This window comes from Hoplias malabaricus, chromosome 10, assembly GCF_029633855.1.
Source record: "Hoplias malabaricus isolate fHopMal1 chromosome 10, fHopMal1.hap1, whole genome shotgun sequence".
Taxonomy (NCBI): Eukaryota; Metazoa; Chordata; class Actinopteri; order Characiformes; family Erythrinidae; genus Hoplias; species Hoplias malabaricus.
The window spans coordinates 20293704-20309053 of record NC_089809.1 but is presented as its reverse complement, the minus strand read 5'-3'; the positions used below and the strand labels follow the sequence as shown (position 1 = coordinate 20309053).

The 15350-nt window shown below is 37.3% G+C and overlaps 1 protein-coding gene across 3 annotated transcripts in view; it reads right to left on the bottom strand.

The window, feature by feature from the left end:
- adam15 (ADAM metallopeptidase domain 15) overlaps positions 1-15350 on the bottom strand; it is a 34194-nt gene that overhangs the window by 3635 nt on the left and 15209 nt on the right. For 2 of the 3 annotated variants that reach the window (XM_066682473.1, XM_066682474.1), the window contains exons 5-21: positions 14993-15069; positions 13381-13585; positions 13190-13255; positions 11099-11170; positions 10543-10712; positions 10261-10345; positions 9516-9664; positions 8935-9112; positions 7533-7625; positions 6826-7021; positions 6585-6693; positions 6063-6258; positions 5775-5852; positions 5029-5140; positions 4481-4631; positions 3657-3765; positions 1100-1180 (exon numbers count right to left, since the gene is read on the bottom strand). In XM_066682473.1, the coding sequence (XP_066538570.1) occupies positions 1100-1180; positions 3657-3765; positions 4481-4631; positions 5029-5140; positions 5775-5852; positions 6063-6258; positions 6585-6693; positions 6826-7021; positions 7533-7625; positions 8935-9112; positions 9516-9664; positions 10261-10345; positions 10543-10712; positions 11099-11170; positions 13190-13255; positions 13381-13585; positions 14993-15069 (2127 nt within the window). The remainder of the gene's footprint in view (positions 1-1099; positions 1181-3656; positions 3766-4480; positions 4632-5028; positions 5141-5774; positions 5853-6062; positions 6259-6584; positions 6694-6825; positions 7022-7532; positions 7626-8934; positions 9113-9515; positions 9665-10260; positions 10346-10542; positions 10713-11098; positions 11171-13189; positions 13256-13380; positions 13586-14992; positions 15070-15350) is intronic. The other variant, XM_066682475.1, reaches the window with a different exon arrangement.

The following is a 15350-nucleotide window of genomic DNA, read 5'->3' as shown; positions in this document are numbered from 1 at the left end:
TTTCAGTGCTTACTGTAACTGGTGACAGAGGAAGTTGTCAGCTTTAAATGTTTAAAATAGTTAGACCATTTTAAACAAATTTATAAAAGCTGAAACCTTACATAAAGTTACACAGTGTAGTTTCTACAGGGCTGAGCCTGGAGTAACAGTGGTTGCATTAACTTAAGCCAAAGCTCTGACATGTGCAATGAAATGCATCTGAGTAAGAGTGCTTTATCACAGTTTAATCAGCACCAGATGTTAGAAACCTCAACTTATTTGTATCTTATATTATGTTGTGGATCACTCTGTCTTCCTTTACAGTAAACAGAAAAATTCAAAAGATCTCAGTCACAATCAAAAAGGCCCACAACACATTCAAACCTATTAAAGCAAGGTTTCTCAGCATGGTTTCAAAATGCACATAAATTCTTCTATGGGTGAAGAAACCTGTTTAAAAACTCCCCAAACTCCAAAGAGTTTTGAGTCCAATCTGCACTGTAGGTGCATTATTTATTCAATATGATCTAATTTAGGTACACTTCTCTACATTAACAACTTCACAAACTATTACTCTGGACAATAAACATGTTTATTCATGCTGCATTCTTTATACTTCTAGCTTACATTCCATATTTATTATTACTAAGATGAAGATATCACACAAAGTACACAACAACAAGCTCAAACACTACATGCTGATTTTACTATGATCACATGCTAGTCTGAGGAAAGATTTTAATAAGTTAAAGTGCACAAAGACAAATGTCTCTAAATGTGGTAACCATGAAATGTTAGCTAATTGTTAACAGCATCATTAAAGCCTAAAACAAAATTAACAAATTAATTTGCTGCTAAGAAACCCCGCTTTAGATCATTCAGATCCGTACACCCAGTGCACCCCAAGAGCAATAGCACTAATTGTATTTGACATGGGCACAAACACATGCAGTGCCACAGCTAGACCACAAGCTAGACAGTATTCTAGAACACATACTAGATGGAGATGACTGATATTGCAGTGTGATTAGATTCTATGAGAAACTAAAATGGAGTCTAGGGTTGTGCAATTAACAGCACAAAAAACACACAGCCATGAGTGGCAGTAACCCATCTCTACCTTTCGTTGTGCCTTGCTCTCTGAGGGGGCTGGGTCAGGAGGGAGGGGCTTGTTGGGAGGGGCAGGACGTTGCCCAGGTGACTGAGGTGGCAGAGAGAGCAGCAGAGTGTCATATACACACCTCTACTAGCCAAGTCTACAAGTATAATAAATCTTGAATAAAATCCATGTTTAAAAAGTCACAAATATTTGTGAACATACAGTGCCCTTTTCAGTTGTGAATTGTTTAAAGTAAAATTCTTCGATTACTTAGGGCATAAGAAGCAGAAAAATAACCATTGTTTAAATAAGTTCTCTTCAAATTTCTTAGAAAGACTGTAAGAAAAGCTCACAAAAAATATAGAAGCTTTATTTCTATAAGATTAGACACACTGCATTTGGAAACATAATATGTTTAGTTGTTGAGGTTTCTGCATAGTTCTTTGTTGATTATTAAAATGTTATTTAATTTCCCAAATAACCTTAAAAGTTGATCAAATCAGTGATGTCTCTTTGTTATAATATATAAAATTAAATAAGATTTTATGGAGGAGGAATTGTGCTGATTTCGCTAAATACTCAAGACACTGATATCCAAGGGTTGCAGCCACATGACTTTTTTGGTGTGGGAGCCATATTGGGTTCTGATAATCTGGTTTGATATATTGTCCCACAACAGTCAGACGCACAGAAGCCCCTGTTTACAGGGTAAATAATATGATCATCTGATAAACCTGGGTCTCTGTGCTTAGTGTATAAGAGATTCTAGGAGGCTAATGTTTTATTGTGACTGTTTGCCTAAATTATTTGTCTGATTTGGCTTAAAGTACTTCTTCTTGAAAATGTGAACGATGTTTCCATGCCACAGCGAAGCCGAGGCCAAATACCAAAAGTCTCTTTTCATCCCCTGAAGGGCACAATGGTGGTAAAAAAAAAAGAATGGTTTCTGTACTGAATTGTATGTCAAAAATTATTCATTCAGCTTATTCATTCAAATTATTCAGCTATAAGGTTCGCATTCCCCTGTCGAATTAGTGCACTGTCTGGCTGAATATTTAGTTTTACTATCCAGAATTTGAACTAAATAGGGAGTTTGGTGCTTTTTTGGGACACTCCTATAGTGACCGACTGAGACTAGGAGAGCTCTGTTTACAAACGTGACATGGATAAATGATTAAGGAATCCATACTTATACTTTTTTAATTCTAACATCTAAATGAGGGCTAAAATTGTTGAAGGAAATAATAAAACAGTTTAAACACCAGAGTTTTTATTGTGCTGTGTATTTGAGTAATATGGCTGCTACTCTAAACAGTGACATCAGCTGCAATCCATGGATTTGCATAGAGATGTATGGGTCTGGACTTGGTAAAGAGAATGGCTGCCAACTTTGGATACTAGGAGTACCGCTGCTCAACATAAAGTAAAGCAGTTTACTCTGTCTGAGCCATCCAATGTGCAGAACAGTGGTACCCAAGACTAGGGCTGGGAACCACTTCACAAGATTCATAGCTGATCCGTGTCCATCGTAACAATGGGTTAGTTCAAACATTAGCACAGTGTATTAGTGAGCCACTGATATACTGTATATGATTTTTATTTGCTGTGTCGATAATGCTGAAAATACTGCAGTTTTCATCTTCCAGTTTGGTCTCTGGCAGTTATGACAGTTTACCTGAGCAAGTTGTTTAGAGACAGGATCAGGTGGGAGAGGTTTAGTAGGGGGAGCAGGCCTGCTCTGAGCCTGACCAGAAAGAAAAAGAGAGAGAGTGCAAGAGGAAGTGACAGACAGTACATTCACATAACACAAGGGAAGTGTTAAAGTGACGTGTATGGCCATCTAAAGCATTGCAAGAGGAAAAAGAAAGCAATTGTTTTCAGAGTTGGGGCTGCAGTCAAGAAGCAGCAGCAGTACAAAACTGGGTTTTGCCTCATTAAGTAAAAAAGTAAAAGCATTTACACTACATAAAATATTGTCAATTTTAGTATATGATTTAGGAATGTCCTTGCAACCGTAAAAATACAGAAAATACAAACTGCACAGTAGATGGAATACTAAAATGCAAAAGATAGGGAGACACCATCTTTAAATGTTTTTGCAAAACTTCTCCTTGTTTAGATTGTGCAACAGAATGTTGCACAACAGAGTGTTTGTCAATACAGATTTTCTTAATTGTCTGAAACAGACACCAGAACATTTGACTCCCTTTGAGCCACACTTGCATGAAAACATCTGCTAAATCTCTAGCAACATGAATCATTTCCTGCAGGACAAAAAAAAATACATACATGCACAAACAAGCTGTAGGTATTAGCTGTAACAAGAAGTAAAAAAAAACATTCTGAGCTAAATTTCTAAATTATCCAGTTTTAAGAGAGCATTAAACATGCCAAACAAAACATTATATGGAAGTATCTAAATTCTGTGTAATATCACATGCATGTACCTTAGTATCTGAGCTGTGGTATATCTATTTGTCAGAACAAATCTAAGGTCATTATTCTTTATTTCATTCTTTATTTATTTACAAATGAAACCTTATTAACAAGAGTAAAGTTATCATTCAGCTTTGTTTACCTTGATAATGGCCTGTGTGAGTGGTATGTCGTTCTGGGGGGTCCACTGGTACCTCAATGGCTGGACCTGTTCTCCATTCTGAGCATTTCCTCTCTCAATGGCAGGAGTGCTGTAATAACATGTACAGACATAACATGTACAGTCAGAACAGTTTTACAAGTGGAGCTATTTAAAAACACAGTGCTGAATTGGGTATGACCCAGGACACAATGTCATGGTATGAACCATACAAAGTCATGCTGAAAATAAGCTGTATGAAAAACAAGAAAAACTACTTTTCCGTACATTACTTTTTCTTAATGAAAATATAATGTGTGTAGAATGCATCCAATAAACACCACTCTCAGAACACATTTATGTAAAACACAAACTGGGCACTGAGCTATCAGTAACACACTACTCTGGAACCACTATCAGACACAACAAACACCACTGTATATATTCATTTACAAAATACCTCTCCAAGTCTTCCTCTGGTAGTTTCATACAATATTCAATATGAGCCACAGACACCCTACTGTATTCATGAGTAAAACAGACAACAGTGGGAATTAAATTGAAACTCGTTTATAGTAATATTAGTAATCTCAGTTCAGTACAGTACACCCCTAAATTACATGCAAATCCCAGTTACAAATCTTACATAGTTTCACACAAAGTGTTCTAAAAGTTATTAATAATATATTAAAAAGAGTATCATATATTTAGTAATACAACGTTAAATATAGAAGTATATGTATAAAAATACATATAAATTTGTTGTTGTGTGAGGGTAAATAGACCCTGCTTCACTTGTTTAAGTGAAAAACTTGAATCTTTCTCACCGACTGAGCTGCCTGGTCTTGCTGAAGGGGGTGATCTTAAAACAGATGAGGCTTCGTCGGCAACGAGGGAAACGGATGGCCAGGAGCAGCAGGATCACCGGCAGCACAAACAAAAATATCACCAGCAGAGCCACACGTGTTGGATTAGAGTCTAAACACAAAAAAAACAGTGGATTATGTAATTTATACATATAGTGTTAAAGGTATCATATATGTTTACTCAATTGTATGCAAGACAAGTGCAATTATGTTCTGTCAAGTCACTAAGTGAAACACATTCTCTACAGTGAATGTTAATATGTAATTTTATGATATATTCAGCAAAATGTGTTTAACTAACAGGAAGAAAGCCTTTTTCATAGGCTTTAATGCTACATTATTCTCCACTAAAATCAACTCAGTGATAAACAGTAACATTTCATTAAAATGTGAAAAAGCAGTTGTGTGTTGTCTTTAAAGCATGTGCAGTATAAACTTCTAGACTGTGCAGACAATGTATGAATGTGTACTCTGTGTGTGTATATGGAGCATGCAGTGTGAGTGCACACCTCTGGGCTGGCGTGCAGGGCCACTGTCGACACTGCCTCCAGCTCCGGAGTATTTACAATTAGGAGGAGCCCAACCCACATCACAGTGACAGTTCTTATTGCTGTTACACACCTAGAGAGGCACAGGAGGAAGTGGAAAATTTCTCATTTCCTTTTCTTAGTTTGTAGAGTGAAATGATACTGCCTTGTTGTGGGATGTTGATCTTTAAAAGTATAACTTTTGAATCATCCTTAAAAAATTTCAGATCAACACACACACGGTAGTTGCAATATTTTAAAGAGGACATATTATGAAAAACTCATTTTTTAATTGTGCACACACAATTAAATGTTTGGACTGTCCAACAAATTACAGACTTCAATTCAATAACCCACTCCGTTTTTTGTGGGTTGATTAGGGTTGGAAAACAAGGGACTCAGCAAGCCATTCAGATTTGTCTCCTGTGTCAATGACGGGCTCCTTAGAACTAAATTGCACATAGCTTGAGAACTACCTAAGTCTGCGCCATTTTTTTCATGGACTGGATTGTGTTAACTCTAACTCTAGTTGTAACAAACTACTCGCTCTGAAAGTTTACAACAGCCCACACTGAAGCATGAACAATATTTAACTGTGTTTTTTTAGTCTCTTGTGATCAGACCATGCAACGAGTATGTAGAGGTATGAATGCAAGGTGCGAAGAGGGCTCTGGTTATAAGTGAAATTTTGTTATCCATCATAGCTACAAATAAAACAAACTTCTCACCCCATGACCGTTACAATTACTCCGACACTCTTCAACACCAAATACAGATACATCCTGACAATGCTGCTCTAAACAAACCTAAAAAAAGGCAAAGAGGATAAGAGACGTTACAAAACAATCAATGTAATGCCTGTTAGGCCTATAATCTATAACCCCTTTCAATGTATATATGTTTCCATATAAATATATTTAAACTAAATTAAACGTGGTAAACCAGTGGCCTACAAAATACAAACAGGAAAAATGTACTTGTCTCTATAAAGCAGCTGTAGATGTACACACACTCACTTTGCCAGGAGCACAAGCTGTTCCCTGAGCCACCATCGCTGGATCAGAGACATCATCACCGAGGTCGAAATACGCCCCACGACACGTGAAGTCACTATGGTTTAGTCTCACCTTAGTTGTCAGAATTTCTGCATTAGACCCCAGCAGAGGGCGATCATTCCCACCCTGACACTGGATTCTACCACACTGCACATCACTATTGGAAATAGGAAAAAGTAGAGGAATTCTTTAGACAGACAGAATGCATTAAAATAATCATTTAAGCATTACAGCAGCTTTGTTTACAAATAAATATGGGCTATATATTTTATTACAATTATAACTTTATTATAATCATTTTAAAATATTACAGTTTGACATGAATAAAAATAACCTACAATGCTGTATAATTAACCATACTGAAATCTTGCAATGGACTTTTCTCTCACTATACAATTAAAAAAAAAATCATCTTCACATTCATTTAAAACGCTTTATTACATTTTCTGGAATTTAATATGTGTTAAATATTTCATCACATACGCATTGGAGCACGGGATGTATGTGCCATTAGGCACTTGGCCACAGTTGCCATACTTGTTTCCCTGTTTATTGACAGAGGAAAAGCAGACTGGAGGGGCTCTGGTCGCATCTGAAAGAACAGCAAAAACAGTTTAGATTATTGTTGTAGTTTCTATGTTCACATATTTTTAATTGCTTCTTAATGGTTTTGTAACCATCCTACAACCCTCCACTGTGACGGATGAGAAAAGAAGTCACTCACTGGCACCCCACAACAACTGGCACTGGTTGTCCAGACTGGCACACATTCCACCGTAGCAGTAGGAGGTGCCATCTTGGCATGGTTCTCCATTCTGAAGAAACACATTAGGTGGACAGTACGAAGACGACCCAGTACAGAACTCCGGCAGATCACACTCTCCTATCGGTTCTCTACACATCCAGCCAGCCACACGAAGCTACAGAGACAAAGAGAGAGAGAGGGAGAGAGAGAGAGAGGGAGAGAGAGAGAGAGAGAGAGAGAGACATTAGAATCATAAATGAAAGCTGTTTGAGACAGACAGAGAAAAGAGAATAGAGAGAACAATCAAAAGTGAGGACACTAGAAAGAACTGAGACAGATTTTGTGACAGAGTGAGAGTGACGAACAGCAGAATGACAGAATAGCAGAAAATAAAACGGCAGAGTAAATACATGTGAGGGAGAGAAGAGGCAATAAAGGCAATAGAAGATGAAAGCTTTAGCATGAAAAAAGAACAGTAAAAAGTTAGGGTGAGATTGTATGAGAGATAAAGTGCAAAGAAGCAGATAGGCAGAGAAAATGTGCAAAAGGAAAAAATAGAAAGAAATTGAATGAGAGGAGAGAGTGAAAGAGAGAGGGACAAAGTCAGAGAAACCTGAGTGAACAGTAATGCCAGTGCAAGTCAATGAGGTAAAATTTCAAGTTAGCAGATTAAATGTCATACATACTCTACAGTTCTCACAGCAAATGCCATCAGAGGAGCACTGGGCACCTGCAACCAGTTTGCAAGTGCTGGCATTACAGCATGGATCATTACACTCCTGCAGACACAGAACACATTCCTATTAAAAGCTGACACAGAAAAATAAAATAACAGTTGTTTTAAAATTCAGAAAAACTTCCATCATCGTTGTTAATACAGCTACATGTTACCTACATTACCTTTCACAGCAACAGTTCCGAAATCCTTTCTAACATTAGAAAAAACATTACACTTTCAAATCTACACCAGTTGGTGTCAAAAATTCTTAGTGTTGTTAAAGTAGACATGATGTGTCACAGTGGTAATTTTTTTTAAACATGTTGCTAGCATCAAACTTAAAATTGTCATATGTATATATTTCAAAAAAACAATACTCTTTCTAATTTTCAACATTTGTTATGTTTTCTTCATACTATGCTCAATTAAACACAGAGTTTAAATTATATACATCTGTCGTGCCACGGAACCATCGGGGCTCGACTTCCCCAGAGCGCACAACCCGACCTGGCCACCAGAGGTCAGGATTATTGGAGTTCTGACAGGGCTGCCATAGTCTCGCACTGCAAGACTCTCTAAGGAGCGTCTGGTATCTCTCACTACACACGGTGGCCATGAACCGCCTACTACTTCAGGAAGAAAAAAAAAACCTGACGGTCACAAAAAAGGATCAATCACAAGTCTGCTATTTTGGCAAGACGTGTAGAAGGTCTTTTACGTTGGACCAGTACCATCTGTACAAAACGATACATAAAATCATGTATTTTCCTCTCTCAGTTTTGAAAAAATACCCTGTCCAGACTAATACAAAAATGGCTGCATTATCATTCCAGTCCAGTAGTGGTTCAGAGTACCTCTTAAAGAGAGTCATCAACAATGGACGAAAGAAACACAGAAGTTAAGCCCAAATCACTCTATACTCTCTGAAGTCACGAAACTACTGTATCAAGATCTTAACAGTGCATTACTAATACAGCATACTTTAAAATTATTCATAAATGGGAATCTGAAATATAGTGCTAGCTGCATGCATGTTGTACTTTGATGACTTAAGGAGGAGCTATTTTTGTTTATATATATATATATATATATATATATATATATATATATATATATATATATATATAAAAACAGTCATGACTGGTACATTATATTTTTGTTACTGTACACTGAAGCTGAATCATGAATTGAGCACAAATCTCCACTTGTTTTGATGTCATTCAACAGGTTGTAGAATGAAGCATGGAGATGACTGAATGTCATTCTTAGGGCTCAAATCTGTGCTCATTTCTAAACAGCTTTGATAAATAAGACCCATGAACTACTAATCGTGTAACAGGTATTTATCCAGATTGATTGCTACTACTTACTTCGAGCAGGCCGCAGTCACACTCCTCGCCCTTCTCCACATACAGATTACCACACCGTGGTCCTCCCAGTAGCTTCTCCGGCTGAGGCACATTAAAGAGACACATACCCCCTCCATGCAGCAGGCTGAGGGAGAGATCTCGCTCACTGCAGCTGCTGAACAGCTGGCCAGGCATATACCTGCATCAACAGAACACACACCACTGAGGACAATAAGTAGACTGGACTCTACATGTTCTTATTAAGACAGGTTTGTCATCTTGTTACAGCATACAGTGTTAGGATTCTGACCAAAACTTCAGACCTGATTTAAGCTCTAATTCATATTGACTGCAGTATACTCCAGAAAAGGTAGGGGCAAACTTGATTCAACTCTGATAAGTTGCTTCACAGAAAGAGAAATCACTTTTCATTTAAACTGAGTACAAAAGCAACACAAAGGGTGTTGCTTTTGAGATTTTAAATGACTGGTAATAACAGAAGGCATAAAGAGTTTATGGAAGACAAAAATTGTCAGTATATGAACAGTCTGCTGACTTAACAATTAGTTACAGCCCACTGACCCAGTTTCTTAAGAACATACCCTGTGGAGGGCTCCATGATGCAGCCTCCGAGGCGTGGTTCATTCTGGCAATGACAGCTGCGGTCAGGGGTGTCATGGCTCATGCCCAGGTTATGACCAAGCTCGTGTGCCACAGTGGACGCCACACCAAGCACACTGACCAGGTGGTCCTACAGGAGAGAGAAAACAGCTGAGCCAAACAAAGTCACACCCTCACCAGCTACCGACATGTTGTGCTGCATGAACGTATACTTGCAGCAAAGTGACAGTCCACAAATTGACTGACAGAACCCCACAGTATACAGAGTTCATGTCCGCTATCGCTCTGGCTAAACATGAGTATACAATTGGACCAGTGACAAAGCAAATGTTTTGTATTTTCGCTACAGTTATAAAATGTTCTGGAGATATGCATAGTTCTCATATTATTGTTTGTCTCGTTATGTTTAATCTGTATCCTGTTTCTCTGTTAAAAATATAAAAATAATCTAACAAATATAAAATCTGCTTTTTTTTTCTTAATTCCTTAATGTTTCTACTGATCATTGGTTGCTAAGAAACAAAACTAATGGCTTTACACTAAATCAACCTTTCAGCAAAACTACTGTCACTGTTAAGAACATGCAGTTAAAATCTAAGCAATAAAGGTTTCTCTTTTTTTTTTAACTTTACATTGCAAACGTAGCAATAGATCAGTTATGTCATCGCATTGGTGATGGGCTACTGTGGTATTTGCCAAGATGAATGTTTAGTGTTGTAATCTCACCACATTAACACCTCCAGATCTGTCCTTGGAGCACATTGAAGACTGAGAAGCCATGCCGACTGTTGTCCCATCAAACGCTTCACCCCTGTTGAACAAAAACACGAGAATCTGAATTATCAACACTACAGTAAAAAGAAAACAAACCTAATCAAGACATGCCCCCTGTATTCATTTGTATTCATTTATTGTGAATAACAAGGCATCGTTTTCTTTCTCTTGCATCATATTTTATTGTTTATGAAATCTGATTGCCTACTTTGCCAATAATGCATTACAACCTACATGACCAGTTGTGCATTATCATGGCGTAGTCGTGGCAGCAGCTCTCTGGTCCTCCACTCTAGGAATCGGTTGAGTGTGTCAGTGGGGCTCTTGTCTACTAGGATTTTATCTTGATCACTCCAGATCTCCAGTCCCAGCAGAGCAACACGCACATTCATTGGCCTGTAGAACTGACTCACACAGCAGGAATGTGACAGAAGAAAGAAAGAATCAAAAGTAGCCATGTTAGGAATGCTTCATCTCTGTAATTCAGTACAGTTCCAGACAAGGTATTCAGTCATGTTATCAAACATATACATTCGCAAATGCATCTAAAGTTTGAGTATACTTGGCAAAATCTCTGGTTTGTCATTATCACACCAAGTGACAGAAGTAGCATTTTACAGTGAGAAACACAGACGAAAAGTAAGATGTATTTCCTACTCCTTAACACTTAAAAGGATCAATCTTTAAACCAATTTATTAAATAACCTTTTAATATATAATTTTTTTGGTACTATGCTCATACATTATGTGTTGCTATATTAGGTAAGATACAAAATAAAATGGAACTCACCCAGTCTACTTGGTTGGCCACATCCAGCATCCGATAAATAATAGTCTTGTTGTTCTTCTGATAATTTAGGTACTGCGACAAAGGAATATATGTAATAAAAGAATAAAGAAAGCATAAAAATATGCAATAATCCATAGAAGCTAAATTTAAATTGAAGTGAGAACATGAGTTACCAGCAGGTGGCGACATAGTAATTGTTTTAGCGTTTAATGAACTATATGCACATATTCACCCATAACATTCACTCCCCATTCTCTGAGTTCCACTGAGTGGTGTATATATACTTACATATATTTACACTGCAGTTCGTAGATTTTAGAACAGTGATAATCATTAAGTTCAGTATACTACACAACAATGATTATAAAGGTGCTCTATGTTAATGTTTTAGCCAGTATATTAACATCAGGATTGAGTGAAGCAAAGGCAGAGTTGTGTTTTCCCTTTTTCTATTGCCTTCAGTAAGTGAAATGTTTGCACATCAGAGCTCAAAACAAATGACCCTTTTCTTGGCTCTAAAAACTTGGTTTGTTTGGCAGTGCATCATGAGGCATTTGATTAGTACTGAGGGACAGTTTTCATTCTGAAACTGATATTGTGAGGAATCACACCAGTTTAATGAAAATATTAAACAAAAGAATTCAAGTTATTTTGTGCACTTAAATTCAATTATTCACATTTGGATTAGACTTTCATATTTGACCTTAAATACAGGTTTTCTTATATAAATAAACCCATATAATTATAGCCATAAAAGCAGGAAAACAAGATTCATCAGAATATACAGGGGTTGGACAATGAAACTGAAACACCAGGTTTTAGACCACAATAATTTATTAGTATGGTGTAGGGCCTCCTTTTGCAGCCAATAGAGCATCAATTCATCTTGGGAATGACATATACAAGTCCTGCACAGTGGTCAGAGGGGTTTTAAGCCATTCTTCTTGCAGGATAGTGGCCAGGTCACTATGTGATGCTGGTGGAGGAAAACGTTTCCTGATTCGCTCCTCCAAAACACCCCAAAGTGGCTCAATAATATTTAGATCTGGTGACTGTACAGGCCATGGGAGATGTTCAACTTCACTTTCATGTTCATCAAACCAATCTTTCACCAGTCTTGCTGTGTGTATTGGTGCATTGTCGTCCTGATACACGGCACTGCCTTCAGGATACAATGTTTGAACCATTGGATGCACATGGTCTTACTGGTGCCATGTGCAATTAATGAAGATTGGCCACAAGACTGGTCCAATTTAGCCATGAAACCTCCCACACTAAAATGACAGGTGTTTCAGTTTCATTGTCTAACCCCTGTATTTATTACATTTAGTTAATAAGGAGCAATATATTCAACATTTCTCATGCAGGATATTTTTAAGATATTGAGCAGTTTATTTGTAGAACAAAGACAGGCCATTTAGAAAAACATTTACATGGACACACTTGACCATTTCCACCATGACAGCACATCTTCTTGTTACTCCTGTAATATTTGCTGCTGTGCTAGTCCTGTGAATTAACTGCGCAACACATTTTTTGCATTTAGCTAGAGCATTGTTAAAATGCACCATTCTGTACAGTAAAAGTAAAAGCATTTTTCCCCTAGAAATTTGATGTGACAGTCTGTTTCCAGATATTTTCCTTCATTGCACTGATTTTTTATATCAACATCACACTTGATTTAACATAATGAAGTATGTATTAACTGGTAAAACCATGTATAGCATGATAACCTCCAATAAAACTGGACTGCTAAAATAAGAGGTTTGGAAACAGTTAAACGAGCACATATCGTTTAAAACGAGAAAAAATCTTTTAGAGCAAATGATGTCTTACTGCCTAGATAAATAGCTTTTTAAATCTCATTTTCACAGGCGCCTAAACCTGTTGCACAATACTGTATATATCCTGTTTTGGCTGATCAATGGCTGATCACTTTGGAGGAAGCAAATTTCATTTTTCACAGAACTATTCATTTAAGACTGGACTGTATAGCTAATGTTACTTACAACAAAAAGCAACTAATACACTGTCAATGTCCCGATACTGCACTCAAGATTACACATTATGAGACTAGAAACATGCACTCACCTCTTTGTGATCTGCCACCAGCACCAGTTCAATATATTTGGTTTCGGAAAGAATGTCTCTTTTACTCTGTAAAACACAACCGCTCACAATCAGGTTAGGGCTTGCCCTTCTTTATATGAGGACTATATGCTGCAAACACATGAACACACACACACTCACACAAAAAACGGTCTACTGATTTTGCCCCTCACCCTGTGTATACGTGGGATGATCTGAATTGGGGGTATAAAGGTGTGAGAAAGTCCACAGCCTCCTGATACTGAGCTCAAATGATGAGTCGAGTAGAGCAGGTGCATTCCCTTTTCTTCTGTTGCTCCTCCACTCCCCTCTGCTCCATTATCATCTTCATCTGGATGCAGCTCAAAGCTTAGGCTGGCATTGATGAAGATGACCCCCCTAAAGAGAATAATTTGATAGACATTTTACTTTATATTGACTTCCATTTTCCCACTGTAGTTTAGATTACATTAGAACATATACTTGAAACCTAAACCCATGACTTTAAATATTTTAAATATTTAAATAAGACACTTTTGAAAATGAGGTACTGTTATGTTACTATTCCTTACTTATTATCCCATGTTCTGGGACCTGCTGTGATGACATCATCATGCATGAGTTTCTCCAGCATAAACAAGTGCAAGTGGCAATTATGGATCTGCTTATAGCACTGCAAAATAAACTCTGCACCATCTCCCGACCATCACTGGCTCGGAAAGAGAGATTCTATCAGTTGAATCAATGGTCCCTTTTTAATCCAGATAAAATTTCATAACACTTATTCACATTTTTCTGCTCCCATGTTTTTCTGATCATTCTCCCAAACCACTATTTCACAGCACTTACTTCTGACGAGTTGTTTACTTGCAACAGCCTCTGGCATTTGTTCAGCTAGCACTGCTACTAAAGAGTAAGTAGCCAACTTTTCTATTACATAATAGAGCAAAGCACAGAATACAACAAGGAGGATTTTCTTTTTAAACGTGTTACAAAATACACATAATAAATTCAAAAATATGAAAAGTATTAAAGTGGATCCATGGAAGCAAATAACTCCAACAAATCAACAGTCTAACACAAAGGAGTAGTTAAGAGACCTGCTGGGGGAGGCATAAGCACAAACCCCAATTCCAGGAACATTGGGTCATTTTGTAAAATGCACTAAAACATGAATCTGTGATGTATTAATTCTCTTGAAACTTTAATGGATAAATGTACAACATTTTCACTGACCAGCATGGTTGCGTTTTTTTTTTTAAATAAACAATCTCATGCCTGCAAAACACTCCAAAAATATGGGATGGGGCAAAATAAGTGTAAAATTTATAGAAAATTCATGACACACTATTTAGAAGCAGGTTAATATTGAACATATAAAAGGATTATTCCCCAAAGTCTTTGCAAGCAAATATAGAACAGAACATGATGGATCATTATACCATGATAAACATACCCACTTAATTTTAGCTTTTACTGCATTTCTATAAAGAGTCTTGACAGTTCTGAATATGGGGTTTGTAGATAAGGGCAATAAGGACAATATATATTCAAGTTTTCTTTATTTGCATTATTCTCATTGTAGTTTATGCATGTTATTGCTGAGCATATCCATTCTCTTACATTCAGTGAAATATATAACACAGTGCAACACTCATTCCCTACAAATGGAAGAGAAAACGTCTGATTCTCTGTAAAGGCAGGAATGGTGTACTATTTCTGACATATTAATTACCATGACGGTATGAGGTATGAATATTTTTAATCTTTGTGCATCCCTATTATAAAAAGGAAATACAGTCTTACCGTAGGCCAGTACAGGTACTGATGGCCACACGGGACTCAGGGAACCCTCTCACCAAACCATGATAATAACATTGAGTCTGAGAACAAATAACAGGTCTTATTACATAAATACAGTGTTTCCAAATCTTTTTCTGCTGTGCCCCCCTTTTGTAGATGAGAATATTTTGGCTGCCCCCCCCCCCCCCCCCACTCCCCACATATTTGCTCCTAATTGCTTCCCTGTACAAAAAAATACATTATGAAAAAGAGAAAAAGCCTAAAACCTGAACATTTGCTCTGCAAAAATTACACATTTAATCCCCTCATCTTGCTTTAAGATATGCCTCATCGTATTTTCCCTTTGGAAGCTGTGGCTTGA